This window comes from Balearica regulorum, chromosome 11 (assembly GCF_011004875.1).
Source record: "Balearica regulorum gibbericeps isolate bBalReg1 chromosome 11, bBalReg1.pri, whole genome shotgun sequence".
Taxonomy (NCBI): Eukaryota; Metazoa; Chordata; class Aves; order Gruiformes; family Gruidae; genus Balearica; species Balearica regulorum.
The window spans coordinates 2,097,305-2,120,025 of NC_046194.1; the positions used below are offsets into that span (position 1 = coordinate 2,097,305).

At 44.0% G+C, this 22,721-nt stretch overlaps 1 protein-coding gene and 1 long non-coding RNA gene across 3 annotated transcripts; both read right to left on the reverse strand.

Moving 5' to 3' along the window:
• Positions 1 to 1,158: 1,158 nt before the first annotated feature.
• Positions 1,159 to 6,445, reverse strand: LOC142603315 (uncharacterized). The gene is made up of 2 exons (XR_012837210.1): positions 5,726 to 6,445; positions 1,159 to 4,775 (listed from the first exon to the last, which is right to left on the reverse strand). It is a non-coding gene; the product is annotated as an uncharacterized LOC142603315 (long non-coding RNA).
• A 1,673-nt stretch (positions 6,446 to 8,118) lies between these two features.
• On the reverse strand, positions 8,119 to 19,689 carry CHMP1B (charged multivesicular body protein 1B). 2 transcript variants are annotated; one of them, XR_012837211.1, is made up of 9 exons: positions 19,530 to 19,688; positions 16,817 to 16,914; positions 15,952 to 16,098; positions 15,238 to 15,306; positions 14,747 to 14,854; positions 13,709 to 13,752; positions 12,769 to 12,841; positions 10,621 to 11,749; positions 8,119 to 8,486 (listed from the first exon to the last, which is right to left on the reverse strand). XR_012837211.1 is itself a non-coding variant. In XM_075763027.1 (8 exons), exons 1-8 carry the CDS (start codon positions 19,543 to 19,545, stop codon positions 11,705 to 11,707), a joined length of 600 nt encoding a protein of 199 aa, XP_075619142.1. In that variant the 5' UTR covers positions 19,546 to 19,689; the 3' UTR covers positions 8,119 to 11,704. The 2 variants fall into 2 exon arrangements, 1 of the variants encoding a protein (XP_075619142.1); XM_075763027.1 differs by having other exon boundaries at positions 8,119 to 11,749; positions 19,530 to 19,689.
• Positions 19,690 to 22,721: the final 3,032 nt, after the last annotated feature.

The following is a 22,721-nucleotide window of genomic DNA, read 5'->3' on the forward strand; positions in this document are numbered from 1 at the left end:
CAGCTCAATAATACGTCTCCTTGCAATAAAATATTCCATTTATCCCTTTGATTGTAGCATCATTGATTGTAGCTCGCATTTTTAAAATACACCAGCAAAACCGATACTAGACAAAGGTTTCATCCTCCTCGTGTACACCTTAGGCTCCGAGGACAGCAGATAATTGGTATTTTTGTGTGTAAACGGGCTTGCGCGTGTTTTGTCGGAGCCAGGTTTTTGGGAAGGTGCCCAGGCTGCTCCCAGAGCTCTTCGGCTTTGCCGAAACCCCGACACGGAGCTGAGCTCCCTGCGCCCGTTTAGCACAGCCCAAAACATGTGTCATCCCCATCACCACCACCCCGGGCTCCTCCTCTTGGAGGTGATGATAAAATTCACTTGTGACTAAGGAGGGCCTTTTTGTTCTCATCATTAACATCCCCTAATTAGCATTAACGCCTCTCATTTATTTATGTCCGTCAGCCCTTTGGACATCGCTGTTACCACAAAGCTCCTACCAATGAGCCTCGTAGAAAAAGATTGAAATAAAAAAGAGCATTTATTGTTTATTTTGGCAAGTGCCCCCTTTCTTAGGCTTCCAGTCAATATTATCCTTCTAATAATAAATTGCTTTAAGAATCAACATTTAAAAAACACTACCTGAAGAACGTTTGTCATTTTAGAAGATGAGTTAATCAGCTCTCATTCTGATGACAAAGGAAATCGGCTTTATTATTAAAATTACCGCTGTTATTTAGAAACACAGCATGTTTATCACTCACACGGTCGACCTGCGCGCACTTCCGCGCAACGCGTTGCGCTTCAAAGGACAAACCTGAACGAAAAGATTGGTCCCTTGGGTGGGAAGAGGGGGATGCTGGAGGTACGAGCTCGGAATGCGCTCTTCCAACAGCAAAATACTGATTTTTCCAGCCCTGTTTTAGCCCGTCACTGGAGGCTCCCGGGGTAGAAAGGCTCCTTCGGGGTTTCTGCCCACCCGTAGACCCTCCTGCACCTTCGGCTCATCCCTCCTAGGGAAAGGGATGGCGCACGAAGAAGTGCCCCTTCCCTGCCCCGCGGGCCTTCCCCCTTCGCTGTAGGAATTATTTCTTTGTTACTTAATCAGCTGTAATTATCTCCTGGAGTAAATTCTGTTGGTGCATCAATTTTCAAACACAACAGTCATTTTTATCAGTCATGTTTATTTAATTTTAGCTGATTAGCGCAGAACCTAACAAGTGGCTTAGACTAACAGTGTGTCACTGCCCAAGTATTTTGTAGGTAACAAGAAGACATGGAATAGCGCACATGTTGCTTTGTCTGCATTAATCTATTTACATTGTAATTCTTCAACTGTTTTTAATGGCTGGTTCAGCTGGAAGCGATTAGTTGTCTAAATTAAAGCCACATTTCTCACTTTGTGCACTGGGAAGGTTTTTAGCTGTTGTCTCTTCCTTGCTTTTTGTTTTCCAAATCAAGAGGGATACCATTTGAAAACGCATGAAATCTTCTTGAGGGGATTGAGCCGGGTGTTCGGAGCTCTCTTCCCGCGTACTCCTCTTGAAGCCAAATACTTGGACGGGCCACAAAATGGTGCGTCTGAAGTCGAGCTCTGCAGCACGGCTGTCAGCACGGCGGCGTCTCGGGCTGCGCAGGAGCCGACCCAGCAGCCGGGCTTCAGAGGGAAACCTGGGGGCCGCTCCAAAAGGAGGAGAGGAGGAAAGGATGGGGAGCAGAAGGAGCTCCAGACACAGCGCGGGACTGTCTGGGCAGTTCTGCATGGGCAGTAGGCCCTTGTTTATAAATTAATTAAATTAACAAATACGCTTGTGTTGTGCGCAACGTAATTTATATAGAACTTCAGACCGGAGCGTCAGCGCGTGTTGCATCTCACCCTCTTTTTTTTTTTTTTTTTTTGGTGCTTTACAGGGAAAAAATAAAGTCGCATTTGCAAAACAGTCACGAAGCGCTCGGAGTCAGCCTGGCCTTGCTCCAGGACTTGCACCTGAGCAGCGCGATGGCGCTCGTCCCATCTCCTCTCATCTCCCCGGCTCAGGATTTGCCAGGTCTGACCCAAACACCATGCTCTTCTCCCAACGCTACAGCCAGATATAAGACGTGCAAAGTCTCACAAGAGATCTTCAGCTCAGCCGGGAGGCACGGAAGGCACCCGTAGCTGTGGGACAGTGCAGTCGGATGTCTCCCAGGAGATCAGGACCCTCCGTGCAAGGCGAGGGCAGATCGCTTCCCACCCCAGCGTCTCTGCTGGGAATTACTTCTCTGTACGAGGTCAGCGTGGTGCCCATGCCCGCATTCGTTCACCGTGGCGATGGCACTGCACCTTCTTGCTGCACAACCCCGGGGATTTAGATGAGGTTTTGCCCGTTAGGAGATGATAGGAGCCTTCCAGCCGGTTTCAATCCAACCTGATTAAGACCAGGCTGAGGCTGCTGGGAATTGCAGTCTCGGGTGAGATGTACTGCTGCCATGCAGACCTGGGGCTGCCCAAGACGACCTTCAGCCAGAACGGCGTCCTCCTGACGGCACGTCCATGCTCTCACCCTTGGTAAGTATCAAGTGAGACCTGTTGGCTTCGTCCCTCCCCAGAGCAACGTGTCGGTGCTGCAAGGTGACGTCTACCTTGAGGGAAGGGATGACTTCAACTCTGCAGGAAGCTAACAATGCCGGACAGGCTCCCAGATCCGCAGGAAATGCGGGGTGAGTCGATGAAGATTTGGCTGAGGACACAGCACCAGCTCAGCACTCCTGTTTACCTGCAGCAACTGCATGGACTCACCTCCACCGGCACTGCCTGGCTCACCCCAGACAAGTTTTCCTTTAAAAGTACTATTTAATACTATTTCTGTTAAAAATAAGAGACTGCTGTCCATGCTATCCTCTTATGAAGTCGAGGAAAGCAAAACCCCGCTGTGCCCCACATGGACTTCAGAGCATCCCGTAAGGTGGTACCCAGGGCACCAGCCTGGGAAGGTGGATACGGGGGGGGGGGGGGAACCCCCTGCCCAGGGAAAGCGGGGTGTTAAACCCCAGCCTCCCACGGCATGCCTGCAAGGGCTGTTGGGCAGGTTTCAGTATGGGTGTCAGATGAACTCAACACATTTTCTTTTAATTTCAGGAATAAAAGAAAAGAAAATTCACATGTGGTATAGTCCAAACTGAGTCTTCACTGAAGCTGATACGCAAACCAAGTAAATCAAGCCTTTGGCCAGACTTACTCCTGAGGAAGCGCTTATCTGGTCCTCCGGCAAAACAGGGTGAAAGAAAGGCAGGCTAATGCGCTGCGTGCGCCTCTTCCTCCCCCCTTTCCACCCACCCCCAAACCCAAAGGCAGCGGCCCCAATCAAGAGTTTTCTGCCTTCATCAGTTTGTCACAACCCAAAAGTCCCTCGAATATTTGTGTGCGTTCAATTACCCTATCTGTCGCATCTGTAGCTCATTACATGCTCCAGCTGAACGTGCACAGAGTCAGGTTGCGACGAGGCAAAGGTCAGAGGAACCTCCAGCCTGCATTTTGCCATCCGTTGATTATTCAGATAACAACCAACCATCCAAAAGACTGGGGGCTTCTCTGCGGCTACGGACAGGACCGTATCGCTGTGGCACAAGCAAAGAAGATAACTAATTCCTCTCGGCTACCAACTACCTTGAACATCTGAAAAATAACGAAGCAAAGCGATAGTATTTGCTACAGCTTGGCGCATCGATGCGGAGCTGGTGCTCGGCAGTAGCCTCCTCGCTCCGCCGCGTCTTGCTTTTAATATACAGCCCAGCATTAATCAAGCTGTTTAGAAGCATCCTATATCAGTTCTGCAAAACAGACCTTAAATGATTTACTGTCGGATTCTTTCAGCTCCTGTTAGACTCCTGTTTTTCTTTCATGTGGGTAGCAGAGGTCAGCAGCGGCAGGAGATGCATGCTTTCACTTTGTCTCACATTTGCTGCTGTCATTCTGATCCCGCGCCGGTCCCTGCAGAGCGGCAGGATGTGTTCATGCTCACAGCCCTAGATGCTAATTGATTTTCGGGAGCCCATTCATCAGTTCAGTTTAGTAGATCACCCACCAGGTTTGCTGTTCACTGTCAAAGGTAATTCAATTAAAACTCCAGAAGTGTGACTAACTACTCGACGTTAAATATGTTTAGCAGCTGTGTTGCTCTATCTTCTCCATCCTATTGTGTCTGCGAACCAGCCCCGGCGTAGCATGTGAGCGAGCCATATACCTTGGCTGATTAATGTATACAATAGTTCTGCAGCAGAGCCAAAAATTAAGTCCAAATGCCGCCCTTGGTATGCAACGACACGCAAATGTCTAAATGTAATAGCTTCAGTAAGAAAAAACCCTCAAAAGTGTTGAAAGGCAGCAGCGGCTACAATGGTTGAATTAATTCCGTGCATCTATAGGGTTTGGTCGGGCTTTTTTTAATAACTTTCAAAAGAATCACATTTGGATTTTCAGATCCATTGCTAGCTTGGGATCTCCTCATTCCTACTTGTAAATACCTCGTTTCCCCTTAGCCATCAAAGTTCCTGTGAAAGCCATCCAATACGACTTTATCCCATCACTGAAGGCGCGTATAAATCAGACGTTGCGGCGCTCTCGTAGAAAGATGTTTCTATTAAACGCTGGGCGTGGGGGAAGCCTGGCCGGATTCCTCCTGGCTGACAAACCGGGCTTTGACTCTCCTCCTCCGCTGGCATCCCTCACTCGTACGCGGTTTGGTAGTAATTAAGCGCATCGTTAGTGATCCCGTTGTACGCCATGGGACAAAATGGTGTGTCTGCTTAATAGATTAAAGGAAAACATTATCTGAAAAGCGCAGGTAAACAAGACACACATCCCTCAACCCTTCACCCTTGAAGACCAGGGTTCACATCCCATTAGAGCACAAACAAACAGGAGACCGGGCTCTCGTGACTCGCTGCCGGTGGGTTGATGCTCACGGGGAGACCAGTCCGGAGCCCGCTGCGGTCGCTGGGATGCAGGCTCGGAAGGGGCTGGGAGCAGAGGTGCACAAACTCACTCCCCAAACCGCTGCCCGTACAGAAACCGGCACGTATTTACTTACGGGGACTACCTATGATTATTCCTACAGAGTTAACTAGGCACCGGCGCGGAGTTTATAATAGCTTCCATCGCACAGGTCCTGTTTCATCGACTTGCTCTGCAAGAGTCGAACCCCACGCAAACACCGAGATTTCCTGAGTGCCGTGTGGTTGTAGAAAATAAATGAGATCCAGCGCCTCCGCACACCACCGGCCTTCCTGCACATCTTTTGTAGGCAGGAGGAGGAATGCTTGTGCGGTTTGGTACAGAATCTCCTGAGAAAGCATCCAGATCTCCCAAACATCACCATAAACCTTTACGAAGAGCTTGGGAATAGCTGGTCTATTTAATCCGCTAACTACAGGCTAATTGAAGTTGTAAAACTGCAACAAAAGCATTACACTTGAAAGAGAACCCAGGATATTCTATATTTGCCGCTTTAAAGGTTCTATACACAACCCAGGGTTTGGTAAGTATTAATCTTTACCATACAGTACATACAGTGTATTTTTTAAATATTTGGATGAAAAGCAGTGCCATTGTTAAACATAATAATTACCACTCGTTTACACCGATACTTCTGCTATCTTTACAAACAGAATGATCTCTGCAGAAGAGGTTGTCAGACATATACAACATTGTGTATAGGGATATCAAGTTTTTAAGCGATGGTCAAATACTTACAGCAGCGTAACTGGATAAGCAACGGCTTTGATACACGGTTGCTGCCAGGAATCTTTTTTTTTTGTGGTTTTTTGTTGCTGTTGAATCTCTCCCTCCTTCTGCCATTAATAAATTAGGGCACCTGCTATAGAAATCAGCAGAAATCTGGAAAATCATTATCACTTCAATGCGGAAACGATGTCCGTCACAGAAGAACAAATGGGGTATGCAGCCTACACGGGGCTTTAAAAAAAGCTTCTATTTGTCAAATTACTAGAGGAAAAGTTGATCTTACTGTTATGGACTTTATCCACTTCCAGGTCATACCAATTAGTTACGGCAGTTTCTTGGAGACTGGAACTAATTTGCAACGCTCTGAACGGGACTGCCTGCTTCTCCTACGGATGTCAAGTCAAACGCTGGGGCTTCGTGCTGGAACCTGGAACTGAAAATCACCGGCAACCGTAATGGAGCTGAATGGTTCCAATATTTTTTTTCGCAGCAAGAGAAACTAAGTTCTGACTGCGATAAGAACCAACTGAAATATCTTGGATAGAGACTCCGGGATTCTGTTAAACTAATCTTCTAAGGAAAAAGAAGAGTAAAATAAATTTAAAAATTAGTGTGTTTAAAGGAAGTTTTAAAAATGTTTTACTGTCCCTGACAGCTCATTTTGACAGAAATCGATTGCAATAAAGAATTATGAATCAGATAGTAGGGAAATCAAATTAAGCTGATTATTATCTTTTGACTTTCACAAAAAGATCGTCTCAGACTCACCAAGTGTAGAATATCCTAAGCAATATGCACACCTCATCGCGACAGCAAATCGTCGTTTGGATTAGAAATGTGTGATACTTTAGGACTTTTATCCTCCAAAATCACCCTTGTCTAGGTAAGAGCTTGCAAGCAGCCTGTCTGCTGCGGGACGGGCTGGTTCTGGCTGTGTCTCACGGCATCTGGCACCGCTGGAAGGCACGGGAAAACTTTCCATAGAACTGGAAAGAGCTGGGATCCCACGGCCCATTGATTTCCTATCTTGAAGTGCGTATCACAGCTGCTTCAGCATGACTTTCTTAATAAAGAGTAGTAAAGGTCAAGCGAAAGCCTGTAAGACTCACTTACTGCATCTTCTTCCAAGTTAAAAAGGCTCAGTTGGCACTTGAAATTAGTTACAGATTGTTCGCATCGGTCTTTTCCTTTATTGGAATGGTAACGAAGAGAGCTGCTTCCGATACAAGTAAGGCCACTGACCCTTCTTGGGATTTCATTGGAAAAATATTGTTGGACAAAAGAAAAAAAAAAAAAAGCGCTGAGCAGTACGCTGCCGTTAGTTCAAAGCAGGCCTTTGCCATCGATGAGTGCGGATGCTAAAGCCAGAAAACGCAACGCACTACACGGACAGAGAGAAGCCTGAAACCAGAGTCAGTCCTTCATCAAATCAAATCTCAGCGTGGGGAACACCTCTAATAAACCAAAATTTTCTATTAAAATACATTTTCCATCAGCACACAGTGCATGCTTCCTTCTGTATAAAATAGAAGTATCGTCACAGGACAAAACCAAGAACACCACGACGACTAAGGAAACCCAAGAGAACTTACCTAAAAATTAAACAGTTTAAACAAGTTTTAAGCACAAAGTTATTCACTATCACGCTCCTAACAGTAGATCTCCAAGTCCCACATCAACGCCTGGAGACAGCAAAGAAACGTTTTGAAGCGCGTTTAGCGAGGATGGTTAGATGATGACACAAATTAGCTGACAGCCCCGTGCAACGCGTTTCCAGGTTGTATTCTGTGCAAGAGAGCAGCCTTTAGGCGAGGAGCAAATTCTGATACGGGCACGTCCTACCGAGATCGGACACTGCCCAGAAACAAAAAGTTCCCCAGGAGAGCCAGTTCCTTAAACCAGGCAGTGATGACTCTGCCAAAGTCCTCTAAGAATTAAAAAAAAATAGTAATTTCTGTAGGACCTACGCAAACGCAAAGCCCGGGGCTCCCTCTGCTGGCTCCCAAACGGGAGCCGAAGGGAAAACACACGCGGGTTTTGGCTCTGGGGAGGACAAACTCCAACCCTGAGCATCTCCTGCCAGCTTTCCACATGACCCCTTCCTACACATGGCGAGGACAGAAAACCACCTCAGATGTGTAAGCATGAGGGACACACTCCACACCAGGCTAAACATTTTAAAAAAATATATTAATTTGATTATACTTTATTTTGCTATACTTAATTACTCCCTAAACCATTGTCCCAAATCTTTCTCAATACTACCCACTTCACTTTCTTCTTATTTTGCCTCCATAAAGATTTAATTTTCTGATTATCTTCTCCCAGGAAGATGACATCCCGACATGTGCCGAGCCCCGCCAGCAAAGAGCCACCTACCCCAGGAACACACTGAAACAAGCTGTCTGTACAATTTTTATTTACCACTTGCAGTTACATTTACAAATTGTCCCATACAAGTAAAGCAGTTTTCCAAATGAACTCTACCAGAGCTACAAAAAATTATTTTCTTCTCTATACACGTCACCAGCTTCAGAATTTATTTCTGTACACAGTAACTGATTATATTTAACAAAATTTCACTGTTTTTTTGGCTCTGAGGATCTCCACAAAGGCAACTTGATCATTTTATCTCATTGCAATCGAGAAAGTCAAAGTTCTTGTTCTTCTTTTCCCTTCCTCTCCTTTCATCTGAAGCTCTTCATGGCTTTCAGTTTCGGAGTTCAACTGAATGAAGACTGATGCTACTACACACTAGCAGTTTTAGTAACTAAAGGAAAAAAAAACCAAACCATGGAGCAAAACCATCTCGCAACATTTCAAGCAATGTTTCACTGCAGATGTGCCTGCTCATAAGCATAAATATTGAAATATTATCTGGTAACAAGGTTACATAAAAGCCCATACAATTATTTAACATGAAATGAACTTCTACAGAGATATACAGTCAGCTTACAAAAAACATCGGCAACGTCGGAGTGAGGAGCCAGAGCTGCTCAAAAGGAGCGAATGTTTTGAGGAGAGCCTGAACGGAGGAAGGATACGACACTCAAATATTGCTCTAAGAGTAACTTGCAGTTTTAAGCATTTCCAAAAGACTTGAGAAAAATATATACATTAAAAATGTAACTGTTAAAGCGCTCTGAACGCCAGCGCTCACACACAAGTGCTTCTAAAGAGAAAAGACATCACTTTCCCCAGGAGAGGGCAGGAGATCTATAGACAGAAGCAACCAGCACAAAACCCCTTCAAATCCACCACAGTTCTCCGAGTGAAGCCAGCGGGGCAAAACTTCATTGTTTCGAACACGCGCTTCTTCCCCAAGCCAGCTAAGCCTGCCTACCTCTTTGCATCACAGTCCCGCAGAGCTAACCGTAATTATGTCAGTCAAGCCTTTATGTTTCCTTGTTGATCCTTTAAAAAAAAAAAAAAAAAAACCAAAAACCAAAACCTATTCCAGTACTGGAATTAGCAAGCCTGGGCTAAGATCAAAACCATGACCAGGCGGTGTATAGCCAGTAAGATAACAAAGCTTATTTAACATTTACCTTGCAGCAATGTGATCAGCCTCATCTCCCCTTATTTTTAAATTCCTCCAAAGCCCCAAGGCTCACAGCAAGGCAACACGCTCAGAAAATCAAACACACGGGATCTCAGAATTGCCGTCTACCCCACAAATACTTTAGGAATGGCCAGGAAGAGCCTAAAAGCAGCGGGATCTTTAACGTTACAATAACCCAGCAAGCTAGCTGAACTCATCTAATAGCGGACACCGAACTCCTCAGTAGTACCTGGTACAGCTCCGTCAACAAGCAACCCCAAAGTAAAACTCAGACGTGGATTTATTACACAACAGCAACTTTCCAACCCTATCATGAGATATGAAGTAACTGAATATCAAAAAAATAAAGTTCAGCAAGGCAAAGGCACACACATGCCGTTACCACCGTCGCGGGTAACCTGGTTGCATAGATTTACCGTGATGGTTTTGTGAGGTTGTTCAGAAGGAGCTAGGGAGAACGAACTAGTTGTGTATAGTCCCTTTCCTAAGATGTTTTATTAATAGTTTGAAAGGATTGTACCAAGAGTATAGATGTGAGCACATGGTTTTTAAACACCTTCCAACTTCTCCCATTTACAGGAGGAACATTCAAGGTGTTTATAAGAAAGCTGCATCGAAAATAAGTGTAAACAAGTGAAACGACACATTTTAAACAAGTTTTGTTTAGGCTGCCAGTGAGATACATAATTCCACAACATTTTTGGTTGTTTTGTCTATCTTCTTCTCCTATCTTATTTTTACAGTAGCATTGAGTACTTCAGTATATAACATCCTGCTAAACCTTCAAAGTGATTTGAATAACACATTCAAAATACAGTTTGAAACTGCCCTGAAACGTTTCCTCCTTTTTGCATGTTTTCATTTAGAAAAAAATCCTACTTGACTGTAAGAAAAACTAAGTAGTTTTTTTACTCAAGTATTTCCCCAACACTGAAAAACCCACATGATCCTGAACACCAGTGAATTAAGAACTAATTCTAAGCCTAGTGCTTCACACTTCCCCTCATCCCTACAAACATAAAACAAAAAACTGAGCCATAATTTTAACATCACTATCACAAACACATCTCAGCTGCAAACATCTACAACCGTTTCTTTAGTTCACAACTGCAGCAAGAGTTTGAAGCTACTGAAAGCAGCCAGCAGATTCTCTTACTGTGCAGAAATATAAAGGGATCACTAAAACAAACTAGTCGCTCTGTAAGACCGCAGTATTACAAATCACGTCATTTTATCTGCAGAGAGCCACGTTACACCTTACAAAATAAAGTGGCTGTTCTTAATCCAGCACAAGCGATGTACACGTCTAGCAGCCTGCCCGTTCTACTCGTCTACTACTCACCTGCGGTGAGGGGCAGAGGAGGAAAAGCTGATCTAAGGGGGTATCCTGGTTCGAGGTTGGGAGCCTGACGCACAGAGGAGGCTCCAAACCTGGGGAAGAGCACCGCGGTGGTTTCCGTATGTGGAAGAACACTGAAGCGCGGAGTATGATCACAAGACTTGCCGTTACGTATAAAAAAGTGGCTAGATTAAAAGCAAAGACAGGGCCAGAAGGAAGGGAGAAAAGCAGGCTTCAGTTACTTCATAAAAAGCTTCTCAATCTGAACCTAAAAAAAAAAAAAAATCAGTTCCCTATTCACAGGAACTGGCTGTTACGTTGGTAGGAGTAGAGGTGAGTGGCAAAAACTGGCTGCAGCCTAGGACACAGAAAAAAGCAACACGGAGAAGCTAGAGCACTCGACATCAAACAGGAGTAAGCTGCAACATTCAACAGAACTGACAAAGAGTTGAAAAATATATTTTATTCCTCCTGTACTAAAGTGATGACACTGTACAAGTTCCCAATTATATGAAAACAGCTTTTGGTAACTCATTTTTGAGCTAAACCACTAATTTCAGCACGATTAGCCTAGCTTTAAAAGACTAAAAAACTCAGACTGAAGTCCACTTATTTGTTTTAACAACTGTATTTTCCATGTAGTCCACGCTGTCCACCTCTGCATGTTCCAGAAGTTTGGCTGTGTAAGTTATCTACAACAATCATCTGAACTGAATACATCAGTTCTCCAACCACAAACAGTTCTCATAATTTAAAAAAATCACTTCATAATTTAAAATATGTATCAATGACACTCTGCTTTTCTTTCAGCTAGAATGTACCAACATTACTAGCTGACTTAGAATATCAACTTGATTTGTGAAAAAAGCTTGCAAAAAATATATCAACTTCAAAATGTACAGAAAAGGACATTAGAGAGCTGGTATTTTTGGGTTACTTAATGTATTTTAGAAAGAGTAGCAAGCTAGGAGTGAAGTACCCTACATTACAAATATTCAAACACCTAAGCCATACTGTATACACCGTTTTAGTGTAGTGAAGGGTTAGTTACAGAAAGCATGTACAAAGAACTGCAGCTTTGTTTAACTTATACTTGATCACGTAGGCGGGCCAGTCTCTGTGACAGCTCATCCTGCAGAGTTGTAAAACACAAAGAAACCAGCTATCAGTAATGCGAAAATTAATTTTGGAGAAGTTGTGCAATGGTCAAGCAATCTCGTGTCCAGATGATACGAAATTATCTTGTAAGTCATAGCGAGATTTGATTACGACCTCGAGAATGGTGTACCTGGTGAGACCACAGGTCTATCCAGCTACCTCACCTCCAGCAGTGGGTACCTAGGAAGGAGTTTCAGGACACAGCAAGCAGAGATAGGTTGTTTTTTGTTTGGTTTGTTGTTTTGGTTTTTTTTAACGTATCATCTTTGCAAGTGTAAATCAGCTTTTACACAACTGTGTCCTTGTTTGGATGCAGCCTTGACTGACCATGGCTGGTATCCAACTGAACTGCTACAGCAAGACAGCAGTATGTCTCATTGTTTTAAGGGGCCTGGTATAAGGTCAAACTGAATTTTCAAAGAATGTGGAATACTTGGGGCTTCCCAAACGTCGGTCAGTTAAGATGAGGCTCCCTAAAGCCTTCTCCACACATTAACTGCTCTTCTATTCCCTCAGATGTATTCCCCTACAGTGGAAAAAGCAACCGACCAAAAGATCTGTGCAACTTTGGCATCAGGATCTGCTCAAGCATGAGAAATTCTAAGTTATCCATCTAGTCTAGAGCAAACGTGGAATCCTTTGCACTAGTCCTGTAAGACCTTTCACACATTAAAGGGGAAAAACCCCCAAATGCCTTGTGCATGCTGCAGGAGATGGCTGGATTCATTAAATGTGGAGTAGGTAGGAAAATCAACTGTTTGGAACTCTGAAATAAACATGCAAAAATACACCTGCAACATCTAAACTTTCTGGATTTACTAGATGTGTTCTTAAAATCATTTTGATTGCAAAACTGTTTTAACTACACACTATTTCTTTTGGACAGCTAAAATCTAATTACAATTTAACAAGCCCGTTTTGACCAAATGAAACATTAATTCTCATACCACATTTCTCTAGGAAACATCTATTTCAGTAGAATCTAATGTTTACCTGTTCTGCTGAGGCAACGCTTGTACCAACAGAACCTGTCTGTCCTTGAGGTAGTTCCATGTTCAGATCAAGACTAATAGGAGAAAACGAAACAAAACAAACCTGAGTCAGGCATACATGGCTAAAGGAAGAAGCACAATAATTGGCAAGCAGAGCAATACTGAGATAGCACGAGGCCACCAGCATCCCATGAACACTGTACTCCAGCTAATTAGACAACTTCATCAGTAAATCTGACTCATTACCAAGAAGACAAGTCATATATTATAACTAGCAATAGCTAAATAAATTCTGCTTAATCAGGACTGAGCAAGATTTCTGTTGAACAGAGGTATATCAGACATGGCATACGTATGAATGGGGAAAAGTTCACTCATAAAAAAAGTTTTCTGTAAAATTTGTCAAGAGTATTTATCCTCAAACAAACAGAACGACACTTCCAACTTATGCGTCACCAAGGCAGCAAGCAAAATTCTCTGAAATATTTCAATGCAACCCAAAGGCTTAAATATGTCACGATGACCTGTTCCACAATGTCTCGCTTGTGAGAGCAGAACTACAGGAAATTTTAACGTGTTAAGAAGGGGAAAAAAAAGAGTAAAAATGTGGAGAAACATGGCAAGGATTGCTAATGCTAAAGCGAATCCAAGTAAATAATAAAAGGCTATCCTGACATGACAAGTGACACACGATTTTAGGCTTCGGCACAACCATCCTTGCATCCTGACGTTCACGGTAGCTCTGAGTGAAAACAGAATGAAATACTGGCAACTTAACGATTAAAAGAATGATGCCCTGAGGTGAAAAGAAAATAGCAATTCTGTTCTGCTTCTAAGAGACAGACACATTTAAAACACAGGTATCTGACCTTCAATTTAACCAGGAAGGGTTGCTGGAACCAAGATTTATTCAAGAAATAGTCACTCAAAATTTTACCTACCCTGCTTCATCTGCCATTTCCTGTAGAAGCATATCCACTTGGTTCTAGAGTAAAGAAACCAACATTGATTATTCCACACTGTAGTTTATGACAACCTCTTCTGTTAAATCTTGAGAGAAAGAAATTATGTCAATAAAACTGATTCAACAGTAAATGCCTTTACAGAACATTTTTGTGCTTAACCACCAGAGGGCCCTGTATGAACCCAAAAATAATGAGTAGACGTGCTCAGCCTGTTAAAATCCCACTAACTAGACTCTAGCTTCCGAAATAACGCTTCTAAAGAATTAAACTTACCTGTAAAAAAACCCCGAACACATACTTGAATATTTCAAGTGCTGATTATTAGCTACTAAAACACTGCTTTGCACAACATGGAAAAGAGCCCATCTCCAATAGATTTGGGGTTAGGTTTATTGTATTTACAAAGTACTACCTCCAGTAAATTTCTCTTTCTAACAAACTTGTGTTGGAAAAGCATGTTTAGCTCCTTGTGGAATTGCACAAGGGGACAGGTGCTAGGAATTCTGAACCATGTCAAGCATTGTTTCAGGATTTATTTTAGTAAACACATGTCCATAAATTGAAAGTAGGTAATTAACAACCTTTCCATTGCACATACTACTACTAATTTGGTGGTGACTAATGTCGTTTTGTTAATATCAGCGAGTTAGAGCTATTGATTTTCTCACAGCATATTCTGCTTTGATAATTAATGCTGCAGTGGCTTCTGGTTAAGACATTAAGAACTCATCAAAATGCCACGTATGCAGTAGGAGGGTTAAAATTTTCAAGACGTAATATAAAATAAAGCTTGCTATAAGAGTGAAATAGACTAAAATACATATATGTGATCCTCCGTACTTGCGACTATAATTTGAAATAGTCTCGTCATCACAAGGAAGCACAATGCAAAAGTGAAAAGGCTCCAGTTGCTGCTATGGCTCAAAGGAGGCAGAAAGAAGACAGACATATCCATACAGTTTAGACACATAATTTTAAATCACCTTTAAAAAAAAAATAACAGAGTATTCTTACTTGTGGCGTTGTTAGTGTAGTAGTGTTGCTCATAGTGTCTTCCATCTGTTGTGTCTGAACATCTAGTGTTTCAAACTGATGCTCAAATTTATCCATCAGTGCAGATATCTATTAAAAATATGAATCGAATCAATGATCTGCAGATAACAGAAGAGAAATATGCCTCCATTGGGAAAACCAGAATCACACTACAATGAAGGCTACAAGTAGCTTTTGGAGATCAGACGCTTGCCCCCCTGCCCTCCCAGCATCAACTCTGAAGTGGATCAGACACTGCAGTTCAAGCAGGTTGGTCAGGGCCCTCTCCACTCCAGTTCTGAAGCGTCTCCATTTACAGGGGTTTCACAACCACAGTGGGCAGCCTGTTCCAGGATCTACCAGCCTCACTGCAAAACTTTTTATCTTGATTGGAATTTCCCTTTTCGAAACTTGTGTCCACTGCCCTTTCTGGTTTTGACGTGTTCTTCCAAGAAAATTAAGTATCCACTTACCTTTTCCAAGTTCATGCTCTTCAACGTGGCATCCATAGACTTAACTACCCCTGCCATTGACTTTGTTACCTGAAATGAGGTAAAGGAAATTATTTCAAAGAAAGAAAAATGAGCAGTTTCTTACCAAGCTCTCTTATCTCTACCCACAGAGCTTCTACACTATCAAATAGTAGGACACACATTTTTTAAGGCTCCTACCACTTCAAATTCTATAAATTAACTCAACCACTCGAAATATGCATTCTGAGCTGAAACTCACTAAAAACTGAGATGTATATGGCATTAACTTAAAGGAATGTATTTGGTATACAGATCACATGGCAGAATAAACTCTCCGGCTGAAGAGCAGTACAGCAGCGTACCTTAAAAAAATCACCTGAGCTAAAAAAGATTTCTGGAATCACAAGTCCTATGTCACGACTTTATGTATTTAGAAGGGGAGCAATATCTTTGCAAAAATAATCTTAAGCATAACCAGTAAAACACACTGTATCCTTAGGAGCATGAGTAATAACAGCTAACAGAAGTTACTAGCTACAAAACAGAGTGGATAGCAGTCTGTTTCTAAAGAGCAGCTGCCAGGGGGATTCCAGTACCAGATTTACTACTGGCTACCACTGAAACCAAAATAATGAGCTGAAAAGTTTCAGTTAAGTCACTTCTAAGAAAATCAGAGGTCTCATCCTTGCAAGAGATTTGTGAAAAGACACTTGCCTTGCCCATTGTCACTGCAGTCTGAACTCTTGCTGCTACAGCATCTACCCTGGCACTCATGCGCAAGAAATTGATGGCTTGGTTCTTCTGGCGGATTGCGTTTTCCGCATGTATTCGTGCGACTTCCATGTTACCCTTCTGAATTGCCTTTTCAAAAAAAAAAAAATTTAAAAAAGCATTTTAACCTTCCCTGCTCTTGTAAACATGATTTCTGAATAGCCTTTTTAATTTTTGAAATAAGCATCAATTCATCACAGTATCTTTTCTATTAAAAGCGAAAATAAAACCCTCCCTCCTCCCCTGATAGTTCTCAAACTTTATCAAGATGTGAACCTCTAACTTCCTTCCAAGGAAGGTATCTAGCATGAACTTCACGTAGAAGGTTTCACAGAGCTACAGAAACATAATTTTCTCATTCCTAAAAGTGTTTTCAGTATCATGACCCAAGCACAGACACAGTTGGTATGGTTGTATCTCACAGACAAAAATACAGTAAAATAAATTTAGCCTCTCTCTTTACTACTTCAAGGACTCAAAAACTATTTTGAAGTTCCTTTTCATAAGCCCTTTTAATATAAGATGCTAACATTAAATATTTTTAAGAACAACAGTCTCTAACAAAGTACATACAAGACAATCTTCTCAGGAAGCAAACGCCACAAGCTGTACAAGACGATACACAAGAACGTATCCTCACATTTATTAATAATTATTGGAAGATCTATAGTCATAGATTTTAAGTCACAAGCATCTATCACAATATTATTAGCATGCATATCAGAAAAATGGTAGAAACACCAGATATTTTCCTGCTATAATATGTAAACACCAGATCTAAAGAGCTTGTTTCAGACTCACTGCTTACCTTCTTAATTTTAGCTTTCTCAGCCTTTTCTTCTTTGTCACATTTTTTTGAGTTCCTGTTGAGTTCCTTTGCAGCAAACTTCAAATTAAACAGGTGTTCTACAGCACGAGTTAAGGGTTCAAGAACAGGATCAATCCTTTCATTGTAGTATTTAGCTCTCCTGTTTGAGGTGCTACCAAACCTAATGTATACTGTGTTTCCCCATTAGTGATATTAAAACTTGGAAAATGTTATTTAGTAAGCCCTTAAAATTCCCACAATAAGACGACCTACCAAGCTGCTTTACAATTATAATGCCACTTATCTGAGTTATAAATATATAAGGCCATAAAAAATAAGTTCAGATCCCAAACTGGCTCTATTTAACATCAAACCTACTTCAGACTGACAAATACACAAACCAAACCTCCCCCAAGAGGAACTGAAAGCCTGACTCCGACAGCTACTTTCACTCGCACACCCAGAGTCCTGTGAGTCAGTGAAATGGAAATGCAGTTACTGGCCTGCCTGGAACCTCCCCCATCCAAAAAGGAAAAAAAAAAAGCCGCTGAGGAACAACAGACAAATTAACAGTGTAATAGCAAACTGCTTGCCTGCCCGTGCCCAGGTGCAAACCAGGAGGCAGGGCTGTCCTTTCAAGCCACAACATGATCTCGGGTTTAAATTGCTCATGCAGCTCCTACACAGAGCAGCCTCCCAGCCCTGGGTTGTGTGAGCGATTCTGGGGTCCCGGGCAGCTCCGTCATCTGACTTTTGGGGAAAGAATATTTAAGTGAGCAAGAGACACTTTTCTTTTTAAAAAGTTCAAGTCCTGCTTCAGCTGGAAGCTCTAAGACGACAGTACAACAAGGCTTCATAGTTTGCATTAAGCTGTTACTGACAGAGAATTAAGGATGTGCTGTAAAAATAACAATTAAAAACTATACTGTTAAAATACCATTAATGAAAGCTTCCAAATAGTATCAGTCTTTTGCAAACAAAATGGAAGTACAAGGCTTTATAGGCTTTTTTTACGCCACCTTTTGATATCCCAAGAGGAAGATGCAGCAAGTACTAAGATGCTTAACAGTTTAGTGGAAGAACAATATGAGGTACTTGAGGCTTCTTTAATATTTCAAGTATATAAATTATTCCAGAACTGGGTGGGTTTTTTTCTTTAAAGTTCAGCCATGCATCTTAGAGCTCTGACAGCAACCAGAAGACATCAGAAGCCTGTTGATGGATTTATTATCCTAGCCTATAGGCATCACATGCAGGCTGCAAAAAGGTAATAGCTACGCCTGTACATCTAGGGTATCTGTTAAGGTAGCTACCAGTAACACTAAAATTGCTGCTTGTGTTTATACTTCTCTGCCTTAATACCCAAGTCACCATCCCTGTCAGCAGCACTAAGTGCACTGCTCCGAGCCACAGATTAGATAATTTACCAAATGGGAAAATACCCTTAGGTTGATCATTCAAGTATACTTCAGGTCAGAGACCAGACTAATCAGGTAAAATGTGACATCACCCATTTACAATTACACTGAAACAGCATTTCAGAGCAACTTATTTTGAAATAACTTCCGCAGTTACTCACTTGAGGCATTCACCTTTGACATCAAAACAGCTCACCCCGCCACCTCCACAGCTCTTCCACATCCCATGATGAGCACATACTCGCTCCTCCCTTGAAATGTCTTTCTCGATGTGCCATAGCCCAAGTGAAACCGCACTTCCACCATTAACCGTGACTCAGAGTCACCCGCTCCAGCTCTCCCTCCGTCCTACCACAAGAACCGGCAATGCCCGGTGCTGCCAGCACATTTCAACCGCACCCAGACCTCTGTAATCTTTAAGGCTTGTTTTGCCCCTGTGCTTGAAGATAATTTTATACACCACGAAAGTTTCAATTTGCCCACAGGGGGTTTTTCCCACGTGTGGCTTCTCAACAGCAGGAAACACAGCCGGGTTTGCTCAGCTGACAGCGGTCGCTGTTTGGGAGGACAGCTGGCGAGTCTGCCTTGCTGACATCATTCCAGTCTACACGCAGCACTGGATGTGTGGCACATCACACGTCCCTGGCGCACAATTTGCACTACTCTACGCCGCAAATTGCTTTTTCTGCCCCAGGGACGGGGCTGCCCCTCCGTGCACTGCAGCCCTGGGAGAGCTTTCTCCCTCCTCGCCCCCCAGCTAAGTTTAGCCTATCTTGCCTCGGAAAGAGAAACCCAACTTCCCGTTCCCTTCTCCACCGGCGCAGGGAGGGCAGTCCCCCAATTCGGCAAGCGCAGCTCCTGCCGGGGTCACCCCACCGCTCAAACCCTCCTCCTGCCACCGGCCCCCCCGAGGCCAGGCCCCGTCCCCGCCGGCCGCCCCGCTCCCCCAGCGATGAGGGAAGGGACTCGCTTCCTCCCTCCCACCGCACCCTGTCGCGTTTGGGGGCTCCTGCCCGGGCGGCGAGGCCTCGCAGGCCGCCCCCACCCGCCCCACGGCTGGCACCGGCCCCCGAAGCGCCGGCTCTCAGCTCGGCCCGGCCCAGGCCGCGGCCCACAGCCCGTGAGGGCCGCCAGGCGCCGGGGCCTCCGCAAAGAAGCGCCGCCGCCTCCGCGCCGCCAGCCCCGGTTCGCCAACAGTGACCGGGAGCGGTCGCAGCCGCGGTGCCGACGACCGAGGGGACTCCGCGCCGCCTCACAGCGGGGACGCACGGACGAGACCCGCGCCCCGAGGATACTCTCCATGTTGGACATGGCGGCGGGCGGCTCCGCGGCGCTCCGGCCGGCCCGGCGGAGGGGAGCGGAGCGGAGGGGGCACGGCGCTGGACCCCTCACTCGGTGCTGTCGCGGTTCCGGCTTCCGGCCACCGTGCCCCGCTACGCGCAGCCGCGCCAGGGCGGGGCGGGGGCACGCGGCACCGCCCGCCGGTCACGGGGCAGGGGCGGGAGCGCGGGGCCGCCGGTGTTGTCCGCCGCCTCAGGTCCCTCAGCTCCCTCTGCCCGCCCTCAGCCGGCGGCCTGTCAGCTCCGCCGCCGCGGGCAGCGCCGGGGAAGGGCCGGGCTGTGCGGGCTCTGGCCTGGCCGGGCGGGCCGCTTGCGGAGTGGGGAGGCCCGGGCTGGGCCGCCTGAGGTGGTGGGCTGGGGGGCTCCTCTGGGCAGCAGGCCCGGCACTGCCCGGGGCCTCGGCGGCGGGTCTGCCTGCGGTGGAAGGCAGAAAGGCAGTGGGGCTGGAAGGGAACGGACGGGAGGGCGGTGGTGTGAGGGGTTTTCCTTGGCGGCTGTGCGGCACACAAGTGCAGGTAGAAATTATTTCTTCTGGCAGCTGTTTTAGCTCTTAGCTGTCCATTGATGGAGGCTTTAAGAACAGTAAATGTCGCTTTGTAATAATTAAGGGAGTTACAGCGCTTCACAGAGTAAAACGTGAGCAGTCATTAAAGGTAAAACACAAAGGATGTTAGTATACGGGTACAAAAACTTTACAAGAAACTTGCTTGTACGTCATGCTGATTAATACCATCAGAATGTAAAATGAATACTTTCAGTAAAAAGTTATACGTCTTAGTTAGATACCAAATACAGATTAAATGTTTTAAGATGTACTTTTTGTTTTCATTGCCTGTTATTTCTTTAGATAAATAGGATTAGAGTCTCACTTGCTGGTGTTCCAAACAGCACGTCAGCCATTTACAGCAACTGACGAGTTGGACTCTAATCTATGATACTAAAAGACCTCTCAAGTCAATCATTTATTAATTTCAGGCCACCATAAAGTAAATCCCCATATCTGTCACTGTCCCAGAAGAACATGAGGGTAGTTAATAGTCCTCTTGGTGTCATTCCCAGCCATCACTACTGTTAGACTCTCATCTCGTCTGGCAGCGGCAAATGGGAAAAAATCAACTATCTGGTGATTGAAAGTGTTAGTCTTGACATCCCACATCTGAGAAGTGTCGTACACTTAATTTCTGATAACACTTGACTGTTAATTCAAAACTGACAGCTACTGAATCTAAAAGCCGAAAGTGGTGTTATTCATACCGAGCGTGTTCTGCTCCCTAAGTTCAAACCCTGACCTCTTCGTGGTCGGACTTTGATTGCCGCAGAGTAAATCTAACAACGTTTCTCAGATGTAAATGCACTGTGTTTTAGAGGACTATAGCTTGCAGTTAGGCCAAGATATTCTACTCTACAAGACCTGGTCTTCAATGGAGGATTTTAGGTTTCATTTGTCATTTAATTTAGATGAAATAAACTGATCAGACTAGGGCTTTTTTTCTTTAACAAATCTTTCTAGCTAATGTAACTAGATTAATCCTGCTAAAACCCAAAGAACATTCTTGCCAGTTTATTGACTGATTCACTTTGAGTGCCATTAGCCTTCAGAATAGGGAAGCGACTGCATTTTTCAAATGGAACGTATAAAATTCTTTATAGTGTACAAATAGTCCTTGTGAAGTCATCTGTTTGTTACACAGATACTAAGATTCTGATTTTTCTTCCAAACTGAGTGTAGTCTTTTAATGTCTTAGGGCTGGTAATTGGAAGCTGTTCGAAGCAGTGAAAATTGGACAATGCTAAGAAGGTTGATCTTCACTACTTCTGTCAGAGGAGGCTTTCTTCAGACACCAGAATGCTTAGGAAAGATTGTGGATTTACTACTTCACAGCTAGCTAAGCTTTCAAACATGAAATCACATTTTTTCTTCATGAGGATGAACTAATCTCTCAGCCCTAAACACGGGTATCTGTATTCCTCATAAATAGGGTGTCCAGAAAAGGTATTGGCACAGGAAATTTAATCCTGCTTTATGATAATTCAAGTCTGTATTTATTTATTAGGATCAGTCTGTATGCCTTTTAAATCCTTGATATAGTGAACAGGATTTCTTAGATATGCCTGTGAGCATTATTTAGCTGTTGCTTTTTAGGTGAAGACATCAGGAATAAATCGCTTCCTTAATTTTGTTACTTCTGAAAACACCATATAAAAACATTTATAAATGAAAACCTCTCGTTCCTGGAGTCGGGGCCAGAACACAAAGTTTGAGATTGGGTGAAAGAGTCTGGAGGACATCCCTAAGTTATCTTCTTAGGTGAAGGTGGGAGTGTCTGGGTGGGCAGCAGAGGAGTGATGAGCCTGCAGGCTGGTGACGGGCACAGCAGCACGGGAAAGGCGGCTCGCTTGCTGCAGTTTTCATGTTGCGCTCTGCTGAAGCATCTCGGGCAAAACCCTGCCAGTAAAGTGATGGATCTGAACTGACAGCTTCCTCGTTTACCCCCACCGTGTGAAATTCGTATATGAATAGCTTGTAGAAACGGTAATAATGTAGGAGTACTTATAGCAAATGAACTGTAAAAAGTGTGGCAGAAGATATTTGTGAGCAAAGTTTGTACCTAATTATTCTAGCTTGTGTCTCAGGAGTCTGACTTCAGAGCGATAAAGATTGCTGAATCCTGACTCTAAAAGCTTTGAAATACCTACCAGTGGCAGGCGTGCGGTGACCAGCAGCCACATTGCTCTGTGTTTTTAATGGGAGAGTTCTATGTAAAGTACCTTTTCAGGAGATGGGAAAAGATGCAATGGTGGTATATGATTTTCTGGATTGGATCTACGTTGGTAGATAATTCTCAATATCACTAGTTCACAGAAGCAAGTGGTATTATCTATGGTTTTAAAACCGAACCTGTGGAGAGATGTAGCAGAGATTTAACGTATTTAATAGAAAACTGTGAGCAGAACTGCTCCTGCACGAACGGTCCTACTGAAATCAACCTCCTAGAAGCTTGCACAGTAATTCTCATGAGTAATAGTTACTTAAATGAATAACGCTTTCCAGGGTCAGAAACAGACACTAGATCATTGAATATCCACACTTTTTTTCTATAGTATTACTGGAACTCATTAATTAGGACATGATTTGGAGGTGGCAGC